The following is a 15,794-nucleotide window of genomic DNA, read 5'->3' as shown; positions in this document are numbered from 1 at the left end:
TTTAACCACAGCAACCTCGACAGAAATAGTAGTGATGATCGACCAGTGGCAAGGGGGCAGGGGGCTGGAAATTTGAGTAGAGTGTGTGTCTGAATAACTTGTGTTGTGCTTGCTTGTGGATCTCCTTTGTACCATGGGGAGGAGGGGTGGAGAAAACTGGCTGCTGCTTTAAACAAGAATGTGTTCATTTTGGAGGGGGGGTTCCAGGCTTTGCCCGGGTGAAGCACTGCTTGAGTATTTTTCATCATTTAAAAGAACCAAGGAGGGAAGGAGTGAGAGAGGTGCAGCGGAGAGAGACGGCCTCTTGAAGCTATGAGGCAGAAGTGATGGATTCAGTCCACGGAAAAGTGACAGTCTTCTCCTAACCGGCCACAAGCAGAACACATCCTGCTCTGGACTCTCACTGTTTGGCAGGAAAATAACCACCAGCATCAAACTAAAGGTACTCATTGCCTTTTTTTTTCTCAGACAACAAACTTTTCACTGGGATTTTTGAACAGTTTATTCAATGTTTGCCAAACAGTTTCTTGGAGATTGGGCTACTGCTGGGCAAATGCAAGTCTTTTAATAAGAAAGTTGGAATGGACTAAGGTGATAATAGCTGAGCAGCTGGACCAGGACAGAGAAGAAAAAAAAAAAAAAGACGGCCCATGAGCGAAACTTTCTGAACTGGGATGAATTTCTACCAAGTGAATCTTCTCAGAACTCTCGCAGAAAGACAAAGCAGCTAAGAGCTTCCTCAACCCCGTGCAGCTGTCTTGTAAGCATTTATATTCTTTGTTTCTTATTAGTTGGATTTATTTTAAATGTGGCAACAGAAAATTGACCACACTTGTAACAGGTGATCTCATAGAAAAAAAAAGATGATCTTCTTGCAGCTGATGCGTTAGAATAATAGAAAAAAGTGGTCTCATGATTCCCATCTTCTAAAACTACATGAAGTCACACCTTGGCTGAAATTCACACATTGAAATGGACTCAACTCACCGGCAGTAATGCAGCGTTTGTTATCTTACTCACTGTTATGAGCTTATTCCAGTAAACCCTGAATAACTTGAATAATGTTGGTTAAAACTTGACTGTCTAACTGAAAGCATGGGTTGGTGAGATATCCTCTCTGGAATTATGTAGTTTTGCAAATATGCTTGTAAAAAAAAAAATCAACAAAGAGATTTATAATGTCTAGTTTACAGGAAAGAAAAACATAAAAAACAATAGATGATTTATTCCAATAAGTTGAAAAAAAGATAAGGTTCCAATGGCAAGCATTCACCGCTTCAGGATGTTCCCCTGCAGGCAGAAGGATAGAGAAGTAGGCAGCTGAATCACCTCTTTGTTTCTGTTGCCAGAGAAGTGTTTGGATAAAGGCGCTTTGAGGTACAATGGTGGAACTTATCGAAACTGTTCCCAAAGACCCTGGGCTTCCAACTCTCTGATTAGACCTAAGGCACAGAAGATTGCATTCAGGCAGAATGAGAGAGAGGGGGGCTGAAGTGTCTATGTGTAACAAATGGAGCAGGTGGTTTGATTTCATTATGAAAAGTTACTGTCCAGGTAAAATAATATCACAGATTGCTTAAACCCTACTCAAGTTTAACTCTGAATAAATGATTATTGGGTATCATGCAGGAGACCCCTCTCTCCAGAGCTGGCACTCACTTGTAGGTGCTGCACTAAGCTTGCCCAATAAGTGCAGTGTCCTCGTCTTTTCAGCTACTGACGAATGAGTCATATCGTGATGATGATGATGTGATTATGAAGCATTCATACAGAAAGTAGGACACTGGGACTGAACTAGGTCAGTTGAAATGTCTTATAGGTATGGCACGGATTGGAGAGGTTGTAGAGGGTCCGTCTACCACTGCCACTAACTCTCCGTATGAGCATGGCAGCTCACTCTAATGAGGTGATGAAGAATGTGAGGAATGCCATGTTCAGGCTTAAATGAGAGGGGCTGGGGTGAGAGATATGAGCCAGGCCGAGCGGAGCTGCCCACCTTCTAATTAATATGTGCTGAGCATGACCAAAAAGGCCTGAGCAAGCGGCTGATCAGAGAGGCGACGACCCACCCCCTGTGCCAGCCCCATCTAAAATGAAGCGCGAGGAGTGGTGTAAACACAGACTTTTCACCTGAAGACAGTTTAACCAAAACATCTTGGTTGGGAGCAAACTTTAACGAACAACGTTTGGGTTGCTAGTTGCATTCCAGATATAAGTTATTCGCTGTACATCATTCACTTGTCCTGAAGCTGTGTCTAGAGCTGAGGTGCGTGATGCTTCAGCACCAGCTAATCACTGCAATTACTGGCTGGTCAATAGCAGCTTGTTTAGGCAAACCAATCCCGGGACAATCAAAGGCCGTAGGTTGTTAACAGCAAACAAGGAGGTAAAGGCTTTCTGCTGTTCCCTTCGGCAGGCGGTAGACAGGTTAATAACAGGCTGCCTCCGCCAGGACAGATGGGACTCTCTCCGTCCCCAGGAGACAAAGCCCAGCAAGTGTTGTTTTTCGAAAACACGCTTGCAGACATGAACATGCCACATATACTTACACACACATATTTCATCACAAGCTGCAAACATGTTCCCCCCCATCTAACTTTGAAGTGTAGTCAAACCCATAGCAAGAGATTCCACGTTAACAATGTCTAAAACGGGACTCCTCCTCAGCAGAAGAAAATTACACGGCTTTACTCAGAGACAGACTCATGTTCCAGGGGAGAAACCACAAGAGGCACTGGCCAAACACACTCATCAACACATTACAAGGAACAAGAGCCGTGCTGCTCTATTATCCTGGTGCGGGATTATTTGTAAGCTACTATTACTGATTTGGTTAGCGACGCAACTATTTCAGGGATAACTACAACTATAACTGTGGCTACAATTGCATTGCCTTTGCAGAGATTATGTCACTGAGTGCAGGCTTTGCCAGCAGTTCAACAATTACTCAGGCTTTAAACACTGTGATACTAAAAGATTGCTTAGTTTAAAATTTGAATTACAGCTACATGACATTTTAATAGCCTAGTGACAAATGGCAAGAAATAATTAGTCCCACTGATGCTCTCCTTTATCCGAGCAGCCTCTAGGAAAGATGAATTCAATTCAGTTTATTTATATAGCGCCAGTTCACAGGACATGTCAATTTAAGGCACTTTACAGAGACAATCAGATCATACGGTCAGATTGGTTAAAGGTTTTCTATCTAAGGAAATCCAGCTTAAAGGAAGAACCAAGCTTGGTGTAAAGGGCCGTCTGCTTTGTGCAAGAACAAAAATCACTCCAGTTTACGCTTGCAGCTGTGAGGGCTAGAAAAAAACCTTCCGCTTCTCGCTGACAATGTAACAAGCTGAACTGCTTGTCGTTTAAAAAAAGCTTAATTAATAATATCACTTTGGTGTTACCATAATATTAATAGGTTTCAGTCTATGTTTAAGTCAATTAGGAAATACTATCATTGCTATTAAAGTGATTTTTACAGGAAGCAAAGTTTAATACAAATCTTTTGACCAAACTTGCCGATCAGGTATGAATTCATTAAACGAGATACTCACAAGTTTCTACTCTTAACACCATCTATCTTCTTAAGCAAAACATATCCAAGTCTAGAATTTTTTTCTAAAACACATCAGTTTACATAATCTTTTGAGTCTGACTCAATGGATATTATTACTGCTTTTAATAACCGGATCAATTTATTGTAAGATTAGATAAATATTGCAAATTAGATTACGTTTTTTGCACTAATCAAATGAATTGAACATAAATCGTTTTCTGCACTAGGGTCGAATTTTTGCAGCATTTCTCCATGTATTTAAGCCTGGATTTAAGCCTACATATTAGATAACAAAAATTAAACATCTCTGACTTTTTGTGGGCAATGTTATATTCTAAAAGTGAAGACCAATTTGAATGGCGTGAAAATCCGCCTGCAGTCACCACACTGCCATTTTTCTTATTTCCCTATGATTAGATTGCCTCTTTGTGACTCTGGAGTTGTACAGAACTCAGAAGTGGCATATTCCAACATGCAGCAGCTTTCATTCAGGTTGCTTCAATGACTCCTTCTGCTTACACAGCAATTACATTTGTCTGTGGCCTTTTTCATGTCTGTCAAGACCTGGTCATCATTAAATCCTCCAATTACTCATTTCAATAAGAATCATCCCTCATCTGTTTGAGTCCAAACACTCAAGTAGTTTGGACTATAATCTTTCTAAAAGTTGTCGGTTGTGTCAGTAGGGGCGGTAAGAAGGAAAACCTGCTTCTAAAAAGACTGACATCAAAAGGGCAAGCCCTAAAATGTAATTAAATTAAGTCCAGTGGGAATCATGTTATAAAACAATCCTTTCTCCCCGATGTTACATAACTGGAATCTTTTTTCCATGCAAGCACGTAATGTATTTTCTTTTGGAAGAGGCAGATGACCTGACTGAGGAAACACAATCGATATTTAAAACCGTCTGTTGAAATGCATCATCCGACGGTGTCTCAGCTTTTTCATAAGCAAAGATCTTCAGGCTTGTGAACAAACATGAATATTTGTGTGGAAAGGTCATCCTGTAGCAGTTTCCAGGGGTAATCAGAGCCAGCTCTAAGCAAAGCACTGTCCTAACAACAATGTATCTGATTAAAAGAGATCAACAAATGGTTTGGTAGAAAAATATTATTCTTTCAAACAGCAGGTGTTGCTTTTGATAGCAGAGATCCTATCGAAACATGTCGGGCTCAAAGATAAATATTTTTAATAAACTCCTTTTTTGGTCTTGTACATGAGAATAGTGAAGGCACAATAACATTTCTGCCTTGTCCGACATGTATGTCCCAAAAGACTATTATGACATGGATAGTCAAAGCAGCCACTGTTGAGCTCAATGGGACATGTGAGTAATTTCCTCTCTTCAGAGTGCTGAAACCTGCTGAAGTTTAAATGTTCGTATAAAGTGCTACTGTGTTTGGATGTTCGTCAAAATAAAAATAAAAAAATCGGCATATCTTGACATAAAAACACATGTTTTCAATAAGAAAACCAATGAATACTCTCACTAATTTCAAACAGTTATGAGCTGCTATGATATTCTTTCAGCATGAAAAAAATACCTAAAATTTAGTATCTAACAGCATCAAAACAAAAATATACAATAGACAATTGACTTGTTATTTTTACCTAAAACAAAAAGGCAATAATTACTCCTCCTGGTGCATATTTTCTATTATAATAATATTACAGGTAATACAGTTTATTCTTATTTGCTTTTAGTTTTAGATGTGTTTGAATGTGGTCTTGTTCAATTATAAAAAATAATTATAAAACAATTATAAAAAGCTCATATTAGCTTGTTAATTAGTTGAGCTATCTGCTCCAGTAACTAGCCTGCAGTCCACTTCTTAACACACATTGCTTAGAGCTTGATAATTTCAATTTTGAAACTGTAGTCAAAGTTATTTGCAGTCAGGTAATTTCTTTGTGTTTTAATGACCACAGTTATCTCCAGATGACAGATTAGTATTTTTGGCAGTATGCTAAAATTATAGTAGACATTTTTTGAAATGACTGATTAGCAGTGACCTACACATTTGTGGTATAACCAGCATTGTTAGTTTGCGCTCCATAAAGCTGCAGAAAATTCAATCTACTTTTCCATGCTGGCGTTTCTTTTATTATCTCACAAAAATATTTTTAAACAACAAAAATAGTATGAGGGAAAATGTTGGCACTTTAAAAAAGTTTATAGTTGGTCTATGCTTATGCCACATTCACACTACCCCTCTGAAACCGAGTTTGGACCGAGCTTGGTTCTTATGACCATTTACATATCATGCTTGCACTGATCTTCACCATCGGTGGTCCACGATACTATAGCTCTCAAGGTGGGAATTATGCAAACAAAAATGGCGGCCCCCATAACATTCAGGAACTTATGTGCCTGGATGGCATCCTCCTCCCAAATTTCAAAGAGGGCCTTGTTATCGGCATCATCCCAGGTCTCAGGTTTATTGGTAATAGGCTGAGAAGTAGTTTTTGTTGTGAACAGGTGAAGAGATCTGTGAATTGCAAAGCCGGACACACAAGAAAACCAGCGAATTGAGTCAGCTGACGGTAAATAGAACCAAATATCAGAGAACCGAGCCACTGTTGAACTAGTACTAGATTTAGCGTGATTCAGTTGTGTCTGCCTCGGTCCAGTTCAGTTGCGTTCCATTTACACTTCACAGTTATGCCAGTTAACGTGCTTGGACCTGGCATGGTTTTAAAAGGGTATCGTAAATGCAGCATTAGTATAAAATATTCAAGACCTTTTCAATATAAGAGCATGTGGGACTAATAGTGGTATTACAGTCTTTAACATTTGTGTTAATGGTCTTTTCCTATAAATTATCTTTAGGTTTTGGTGATTCGGACATAAACACATGGAGCCCCCTTCAATGGTCCTGCTGGGGGTACTTCTGGTTTTTGGACTAAGTTGTGGAGTCCAGCAGACACAAGCAAGTCTGTCTGACAGTAGCCAAGGCAAGCATAAGACCCAGGAATTTGGGAGCAGCGAGGATGATTTGGAAAGAGAGTTTTTCTATGCTGGTAGAAGCAAACGTGCTCCAGCTGAACAGCCACAGGACAAGTGTTCCTATACTTTTATTGTGCCTCAGCAAAAGGTGACTGGAGCTATCTGTGTGAACTCCAAGGAACCCGAGGCTATGATGGAGAATCGAGTTCACAAGCAAGAGTTAGAACTGCTGAATGTGGAGCTCCAGAAACAAAAGAGGCAGATCGAAACTTTACAGCAATTAGTGGAGGTGGATGGGGGTATCGTCAATGAGGTCAAGCTCCTACGAAAGGAGAGTAGAAATATGAACTCCAGGGTAACTCAGCTGTACATGCAGCTCCTCCATGAGATCATCAGGAAGAGAGACAATGCTCTAGAATTAGCCCAAATGGAGAACAGGATCCTTAACCAAACTTCTGAGATGCAGCAACTTACCAGCCGCTACAAAGATCTTGAACACAAATACCAGCATTTGTCTTCCCTCGCCACAAACCAGTCAGCTTTAATTGCCATGCTGGAGGAGCAGTGCCAGAGCCGACCCCCTCCCCGTTACGTTCCTGTGTCCCAACCACGACCTCAGCCTCCTCCACCACCATCTCCACCTCTCAACAGGCCTTACCAGCCACCTCTCCTCCCAAGAATAAACAACCCAATCAGCAATGAGATCCAGAGTGACCAAAAGTCTCTCCCACCCCTTCCTACGATGCCCGTTGGTACTCACAGCCCATCTACCACAAACAAACCATCTGGTGAGTAGAATAAATCCCAAATTGAAAATTTCTATCAGCTGCTTTTTTACAGTTTCTATTTTGAACACGAGTTAAAAACAAGAGCTTGTGTGTCTGAGCTTCTAAATCGCTATTCATGAGACAATACCAGCCGCTTGACCCCTTTTTCCAGTAAGAGCAATTTAAAAGTGCCCCAGAAATTCCCAAACTCAAAAGGCCCGGTTGCAAGAATAGACAAACTGTCCATTGTATTTTTTAGATGCATATCTTGTAAATGCCATGGCTAAACCTGCAAACAAACAAAATAAACTAGCAAGGCACAGATGTGTACCAACATGAATCGCTGGCCCCAGGTCAAATGTGTTTTTAAAAACACATGTTGGTAGATTTTAAAACCGATGTGAAAGGTGTTTTTCATGGTCTATTACTCTCCCCTTTCATTTGAAAACTACGCTTTGTAGGAAAACCAAAAGGAAAAAGTGCACACACAATTTCCTTGATAACTACTGGGTGTTTTTTTGTTGACATTTCACACTAATGCTTACCATGAGAATGGCAACCTTTGAATCGACCGTTTGAAACTAGACGAGTCATTTCTTGCCCAGATCCATCATGCTAACACCCGAAAACCCTACGCAAACCCATAACACAAACAGAGAGCTGTATGCCAAGCAGGAAAACACAATGCAGAACGGAAAAGATGGATGAAAAGGGGAACAAAGCAAAAATACAGCAATGCAGAGGGGGTGGGGTAGGTACAGAGATACACAGAGTAAGTGATGTAATTTGTTCCACTTGCACCAGGCAGGAATCAGTCATATGTTCCACCGAAAGCAGAGGCTTTATCAGGCAGAACAGAGCAGGTCAGGACAGGGCAACTCTCTGACTTGTGTCTGCTCAAGACAGACATTCCTCTGAATAGATGGGTGAGCAAAGGCCAAAAAAGAAAATTATCATCCTGATTCATTTTTCTAAACCTAAAACAATCTTTGCAGCAATCATAGGTGCCATAAGAGGGTTTTCCCAAACTTTTAAACTCAGTGTTTTGTTTCATTCACTGCAGACAATTGGTATATCCCCCTCAAGGCTTTTCCTCTTTGTTTGACCTTACTTAAGCCATTTCTAATTCCTCTAACTGTATTTAAACACACTGTAAACACTGCCAGTTGGCATCCAACACCAGTGAGATATCTGGAAAACATAAACACTTTCAAAACACATTGTTGCCAGGGAGCTAGTTCCCATTTGGGGTTTTCTACATATGAATAGAATTATACTGGCACTCACACAAGCAGATTTCAGTAATTTTGCTAAAGTAATAAGCCTTAATTATAGTAGCTCAAAATGATATAGTTCCCATAAACTATTGTCTTCCATTGCAGTATGTTTCTCTGCAAAGAGCATGATGTTAAACCATAAAAAGGACACCTGTAAATGATCTAAAGAGAAATCAGCAAGTGAAAATACGTAAATGAAAAATGCTTGACTATTAATCACTGTACATTTCATGATGGAAAAATGCTGCTATCATTTTTATAATTCATTCAGTAATCGGGACTCCCTTTGCCCTTTTGCCAGTGTTTCTCTTGGCTGTGCAGCCCAGCAGGCATTTCCCTTACAAAAGAAGCAGCCAAAGTCAATTTCCCTGTTATAACAAGAACCTTTGTAGAAAAATGGGATTCCCTAAGCAAGAGAGCAATATTCTTTGTGTCACTTTCACTTCCTTTCTTTGCTAATCCTCTAACATGCTTTTCAAATGATGGAGTTTTACATGGTGCTGATATTTTGCTTGAAATCTGCCCGATAAGGTCCTTTCAGGGACTGTCTGCAGGCACTTGAAGATGGCCACACTTCCAGCGGCATGTACCTAGTGAAGCCAGAAAATGCCAACCGTCTCATGCAGGTGTGGTGTGATCAGAGACAGGACCCAGGCGGCTGGACGGTTATCCAGAGAAGGCTGGACGGCTCTGTCAACTTCTTCCGTAATTGGGAGACGTACAAGGTGCGGCAACTTCACACCAAATCAAAGCGCTTGTAGTATGCAGACAAGCTGGAGACTTTTGAAAGGTGTTTTGACATCAACCAGATGTTTACAAGTTCAACTAATGAACAGAGGATTGTTAAGCCTTTAGAGCGTCTAATGTTGAAGGAAGCCAAGGTGCTCTGTGCACTGAAAAAAATGGTCCTAAAATAAGTAAAATATTTCTTAAATAAAGTGTATTTAATCTTAATTTGGTAAATAGGATGATTTGCCAATGGAATTAGTATCTTTACTCTTAAAATGAGATTATTAGATCATATGGGTTTGAAATATGAAAATGCAGTTGTTTTTTCTCATTTTAAATGTAAATTGTCTTGTTCCATTGGCAAAGTGTCTCACTTATCTCTTCAATTCAAGAAAAATGCACTTATTTTGAGAAAAAAATAACTTATTTAGATTTCAATTTTTTGCAGTGTGAGGATTAATTCTTCAGATTTTCTCATTTGAAATAAGATAAAAGAAAAAAAAAACATCTTTTAATGTAAAAATAAAAATATGTCTCATTGACTTAAAGAGGAAGATAATGGCCAGGAAGATAATCCAATTTCTTTGGTTTTGGTATTACTTGCCTTTAGGAACTATTTTACCTTAAAATCAACCATCTACAATAGAATTTATTACATCCTTCATTAATGCACCAACACATTTATTTTCAGAACAAATGAAAATACCTTTTAATTCTAAAAAAAAAAAAAGGTCATCAAGACGATTGCCTAGTACAAGGGCATCCTGATGAAAGTAGTTAGAAAGCTTTCAGATTGCTGAGTTTCTCCCTAGTGAATCATCCTGCTTTTCAATAACAAGATAACTGGAAACTTGGATAGCTGTACTCTACATAAACTTGACCTGAAGGGTCCATTTATAATAATGTTTCATGTCGATAAACAATAGAGCCTAAAGTCAAGACTACCCCCAGATAATGAACGATGGACCGGGAGCATCCCCGTAGACATCTAAACATGCATTGCAAGGCTCAACGAAAATGATTCCGAAAGTGTTTCCTAGTTTCTCTGATTATGTTTTCTTGCTCCACAGCAAGGATTTGGCAATATTGACGGTGAATACTGGCTCGGTCTGGAAAACATCTACTGGCTGACAAACCAGGGAACCTACAAGCTGCTCGTCACACTGGAGGACTGGTCTGGGAGGAAGGTGTTTGCAGAGTACGCCAGTTTCCGAGTGGAGTCTGAAGCAGATTATTACAAACTCAGAGTGGGCCGGTACCACGGCAATGCTGGGGACTCTCTTACCTGGCACAACGGCAAACAGTTCACAACACTGGACAGAGATCATGATGCATACACAGGTAAAAAACAGAAAAATCCGCTTTTGAAATTGTTGCATTAAAAATTTGACTTAGTTGAAAGCAAAATTTTTTTTTTTCTCTTATTTTTTTCAGGAAATTGCGCTCACTACCAGAAGGGAGGGTGGTGGTACAACTCTTGCGCACATTCAAATCTGAATGGAGTTTGGTACAGAGGAGGACACTACCGCAGCCGCTACCAAGATGGAGTCTACTGGGCAGAGTTCAGGGGAGGAGCCTATTCCCTAAAGAAAGTCGTCATGATGATCCGTCCAAACCCCAACACCTTCCACTGATCAACACAGGGACACACACGGAACAGCATTTCTCATCAAACCAAACTCTTGCCATCATTTCCAACAGACCGCAAACAAAAAAAACCTGATCCTGAAAGTGCAATATTGAAATATCAGGGTGATAGTGCTATCCCTAAAAATGTTATAATTGTTTTCTTTTAGTTGTTTGTTTTTTTTATCTCTCTCTTTTTTATATGGGACATGTAAAGAATGCTTATTGCTCAGGAGTTATTTTTGATTGCATCTTGGGGAGTGGGTGGGGGGTTTAATGTTCTTTCCTTTTTTGGTCTAAGTAGCTCAGTATTATGAACCCTACAGTTATCTTCCTTACATAGCAAGTGAACAAGGTTGACACAGGAAATATTTCCAGTGACTGTTCTTTCATGTCATGCTACAATAAATGTGTATTTTGTTTCAAACTGTGTAGATTTCAGTGAGAGTACAAAAAATGGTTTAAAATAAAAACTATCTCATTTATTATTGTTAAAGTCAACACAGCAACGTATTTGTAACATTTATTCAAGAAACCCACAAATTGTTACGCAACCATGAAAACAGTCTCTCATTGGTTTAAAATAAAAAGTATGAAAAATCTAATTACTTCCATGTTTTCTAAAGGTTAATCATTATTTTTTTGGTACATGCTATGAAATTGTTAATTGCTTGAGCAGGTGTTTAAAGTTGCTTGTATTCAAGCACTGTATTTACTGTATAAATGTTACGGTTTGTTGATGCCAATAAATCCAACATTATGTGTCTGTACATAGGAAAATTGTAATATAATGTATGTAAAGGTTATTTCATAATTAAGTTGCAATAAAATATGTACATATCTTGTGCTTATCCTTATTTTAAACCGCACCAGAAAAATAAGATCATTCAAACTTTTTAAGCAGGTTTCTCCTCTGAAACATTACGATTACATTCTTTACCTAAACCGCCTGAATTAGTCAGGAGTTAATGATTTTTTAAATGTTTTTTTTAAATAAGAATAATAAATAAATAAATAAAAAGAAGTTAATGATTTTCTGGCAAAAGAAATTAATGATACTAAAGAGAGATGAATACCTTCCTAAGTCACTCTTTGAAATATGACAATTTTTTCCTCTTTATCTTATTTTTGCTCTTGAATTTCATTGCAAATTAAAATAAACCAAACCTTAAAAGCTTTTTGTGACTCTTCATTTTATTTTTGAGGCACCAAAATGTTAAGTGTGTAAATATACCTCAAATATTTCTAAAAACCTTTCAAATGTCCTTAAATTTGCTTGTATATTAAATTTTTTTATCACATTATTGTATTTTCTTTTTGTGGAAGATTCTGTATTTTTAAGTTAAATATATAGTTGTTATTCATATCTCGTTAATTTTTTTTACCAGTCAGCAAAGTAAAGGTTATTAAAGAGAAATAAGCAAAAAATCCAGCTAAGGGAGCTTTAACACCTGAATTAGAGGAGGTAACTTAGTGACTTTTTTACCAAAAAAAATTACTATCATATTTTTTTTTTACTAGCAATTAAATTATACTGTATATAGTTCTAAGAATGTTGTTGGGGTTATGAAGTTTTGTTTCACGACTTTCAAGAAGGTTATTTTCTAACACGTTCATTGTGTTGTTTTGTCTGTTATTCATTGATTGGAATAGATCAATTCTAACTTCATCAACTTTTACTGCTTGTGGTGAAATTAAAGTTTTGTTGCCTATTCATAAAATGGATCTCTTTTCCAAAAATTCAAATGCAACAACCGACGTGTATTTCTGAAACAAAGATTCTCCAAATGTCAAGTCAGACACCTTATTTTTCCAACCTCCTAAAGTTACATTCTCTAACTGAGTTGAACTGATCCAGTTTAGAAAACATGAATATAAATGATATGACATTAGATTTTTTTTAATATACAAATTGCACATGTAATTGCATGTCCTCAAAAAGTGTCATGCCTCCAACATTCTGCTCCTAAGTCTATACATTCTCAAATATCAAATTTAGCATGACTGATTAAATATGACAGGCCAGTAAATCTAATGTATTCAACAGTTGCTTCGACTGACAGCCTAAACCCTCTGTAATCCACAGTTTGTCAGTGTGACAGGAAAATGACTTAACATTGCAATGAACCCATCACTATTAATACCATATTCTGACAGCAAACCAATGCTGAAACATTTGTACACTATTTAATGTATATATACTTTTAATAGGGAGACACCAATATGCAAAGAACGCTGAACGGAGTTCAAATTCCAGGTCAAAATGAACCGTGTAAGGCTTTTGAACAGGGAAATGTGGCGATGCATTGTTTTGTGGCTGTAGTAAAAACCCTTTATCCAGCATTAAACTGACAAACAGTGGCTGTTAGACGGAGCAGAAAAGCTTCTTTCCACATGTCACAGAGGCTTTAAATGGGACAACTTAAGTCTTTGAATAGGCCTCCTGTCATTCTTGTCAGCAGTGTCTTTTCTTCAACAGAACATGAATGAGTTGTTAAAAGGCAAGCAGTATAAAGTTCTTCCGTCTTACCAGATTGACAAACACCCAAGGTCTGCTTTCTCAATCAATTTAATGGCGGTAAAAAAAAAAGCACTATTTCATTGTCTCCGTAAACATAGAGGACAGACTCTTTGGATGCCATGCAAGTCTGAAGACTCACCACAGTGGAAAACCTTGAGTAAGGGTGGCCTGTTCCGCTCCCACTCTTCAACCAACATGGAAAACCTTGAGCTGACATACTGCTCTCTCAGCACAAAAGGAGCCCACATTTCCTGAACCTTCAAACCTGGCCCTTTCAATGAGCCTGCATTGTTGTGTTCCATCTGTTAAAGTCTGCATACTTGAACTTTTAGTAGAGTCTTTTTTTTTTTTTACTTTCCTGCGCTCTCAAAATGTCTGTTTTACTTCAAATGTAGTCACACCAGTGATGACCACAGTTCATTTTACTAGGAGCCTTAGTCACAAACTTTTATGGATATCAATGAAGAAAACATCTGGCAAGGGACGAATGATGTCATATAAATAGGAATTTACAGTTTAATATGTGAATTAAGTGCAGTCAATGCACTATGAAAAGAATAAATCCCTTTAAGAAAAGGATCCAGAAGCTACCGTATATTTGAACCTAAAGATTAAAAAATTTGGTTTCAGAAATAGTTAGAAGTATGACCAGTAGCTGTGGGACCTGTCATTGACCTCAGATTCAGAAAATATTAAGTTAATAATATTTTTTTGGAGTTTTTAAACTAAATATGGCTTTCGTTTAAGCATTAAACAATTAGACCCGTAAATAGTTTGCAGTTACTTCTTTTTCTGAGCTGTCTTTAAAGGCACCATGCACAAACGCATGCCAATGCATAAGTTTGACACAGACATTGCGATGTAGAGCACAGCTGAACGTGAGCATCGGAATAGTTTTTTCAAACATAATGTGTTGTGTAACATTGTTTGCAAATTAGACATAGTAGCTAAATGATTACAAGATCAAAAATGCTCATATAGGCTATCAATATGTTCAATTAGTTTATAATTTAAATGGCTGCTACCTCTGTTGCATCAGCTGGTTATTTTGTTCTTGGAATTAATCTAATCCTCTTTAATTTCTTAGAAAACATCATGTTCAAGCTCTACACATATTTAGAATCAGAGATGGGAAGTAACGAAGTACAAATACTTCGTTACTGTACTCAAGTAGATTTTTCTGATATTTTTACTTTACTTTACTACTTATTTTTATGGTGACTTTTTACTTCTACTCCTTACATTTTTACACAAATATCTGTACTTTCTACTTCTTACATTTAAAAAAATTGGCTCGTTACTTTAGTTTTGAATCATTTCAATGGAGTTATCGTTATTATTTTTCATGTCATCAATACCAAATTCAATCTAATTGGATGGGAATCTACGTTGCATTTGACGCACCACTACATGATGAATCGACAGATTCGGCGGTATTCATTCGCGGCAAATCATTGCAGCTTGGTGGCGGTGGCGTTAGCATAGTAGTATGGACGACGAGATGATTGAAAATGAACACAACGGAGATCTAGTCCTATTGACATCCATTTAAAATGTAGGCAACGGCATGAAAAAAGAGGTTTCTACTTTTACTTTTATACTTTAAATTTACAAGCCTGTACTTTGTTACTTTTACTTGAGTAAAGAAGTTTAATCAGTACTTCCACTTTTACCACAAGTATCTGTACTTTTACTCAAGTACGGAAAGTGAGTACTTTTGCCATCTCTGTTTAGAATAGATAGAGGAGAGCCAGGAAATGAAACAAATCTATGGAATTAAAGTGACTTTTATGTTAAATGCCACAACACTTTTACAGATTCTCTTCCTTATTACATCTAAAAATTTTGCTTTCAACATTTAATTATGTTTTTTTTGCAATAATAGAAAGAACAGCAGATGGACCAGAGGCCAACAACATAGTCCACCATGCAAGGTCTGCACTGGTAAATAAAGAATAAAAGTAGCTGAGAAAAAAACAAAACAAAAGCATATGTGTGTTAATAGTTAGCTTCAGGTTAAATTCCTCTGCAATTTTTATTTCAAAATGTTGCTTTCCCCATTCTTTTTCATTTTTTCTTGTTATAACAGAGCAGACTCACGGAGGAGATTGACCATAGGCCAAAAGCAGCAAGGTCTGCTAATCTAGGAATAATCTAGAAAAAAACAAACAAAAATGTAGAAATTTTTTGCACACTTATTAAAAAAAGAAAAACTTTTATATTAAATGGTGATAAGTATTTAGACTGTTTGCTCTGATACTCCTATTTAACTCACATGCTGTCCATTTCTTCTGATCCTTCTTGAGATGGTTCTGCTCCTTCTCTGGAATCCAGCTGTGTTTAATTAAACTGATTGGACTTGATTAGGAAA

At 37.8% G+C, this 15,794-nt stretch overlaps 1 protein-coding gene across 3 annotated transcripts; it reads left to right on the top strand.

The window, feature by feature from the left end:
* Positions 1-201: 201 nt before the first annotated feature.
* angptl2b (angiopoietin-like 2b) lies at positions 202-11,747 on the top strand. Of its 3 annotated transcripts, XM_038287584.1 has the most exons (6): positions 203-442; positions 524-760; positions 6,387-7,291; positions 9,079-9,272; positions 10,347-10,617; positions 10,711-11,747. In XM_038287584.1, exons 3-6 carry the CDS (start codon positions 6,412-6,414, stop codon positions 10,908-10,910), a joined length of 1,545 nt encoding a protein of 514 aa, XP_038143512.1. In that variant the 5' UTR covers positions 203-442; positions 524-760; positions 6,387-6,411; the 3' UTR covers positions 10,911-11,747. The 3 variants fall into 3 exon arrangements, with proteins under 3 accessions (XP_038143513.1, XP_038143512.1, XP_038143511.1); XM_038287585.1 differs by lacking the exon at positions 524-760 and having other exon boundaries at positions 202-442; XM_038287583.1 differs by having other exon boundaries at positions 203-760.
* Positions 11,748-15,794: the final 4,047 nt, after the last annotated feature.

This window comes from Cyprinodon tularosa, unplaced genomic scaffold (assembly GCF_016077235.1).
Source record: "Cyprinodon tularosa strain WSP-4 unplaced genomic scaffold, ASM1607723v1 ctg240, whole genome shotgun sequence".
NCBI classification, from domain to species: Eukaryota; Metazoa; Chordata; class Actinopteri; order Cyprinodontiformes; family Cyprinodontidae; genus Cyprinodon; species Cyprinodon tularosa.
This window is presented reverse-complemented; position numbering and strand designations above follow the sequence as displayed.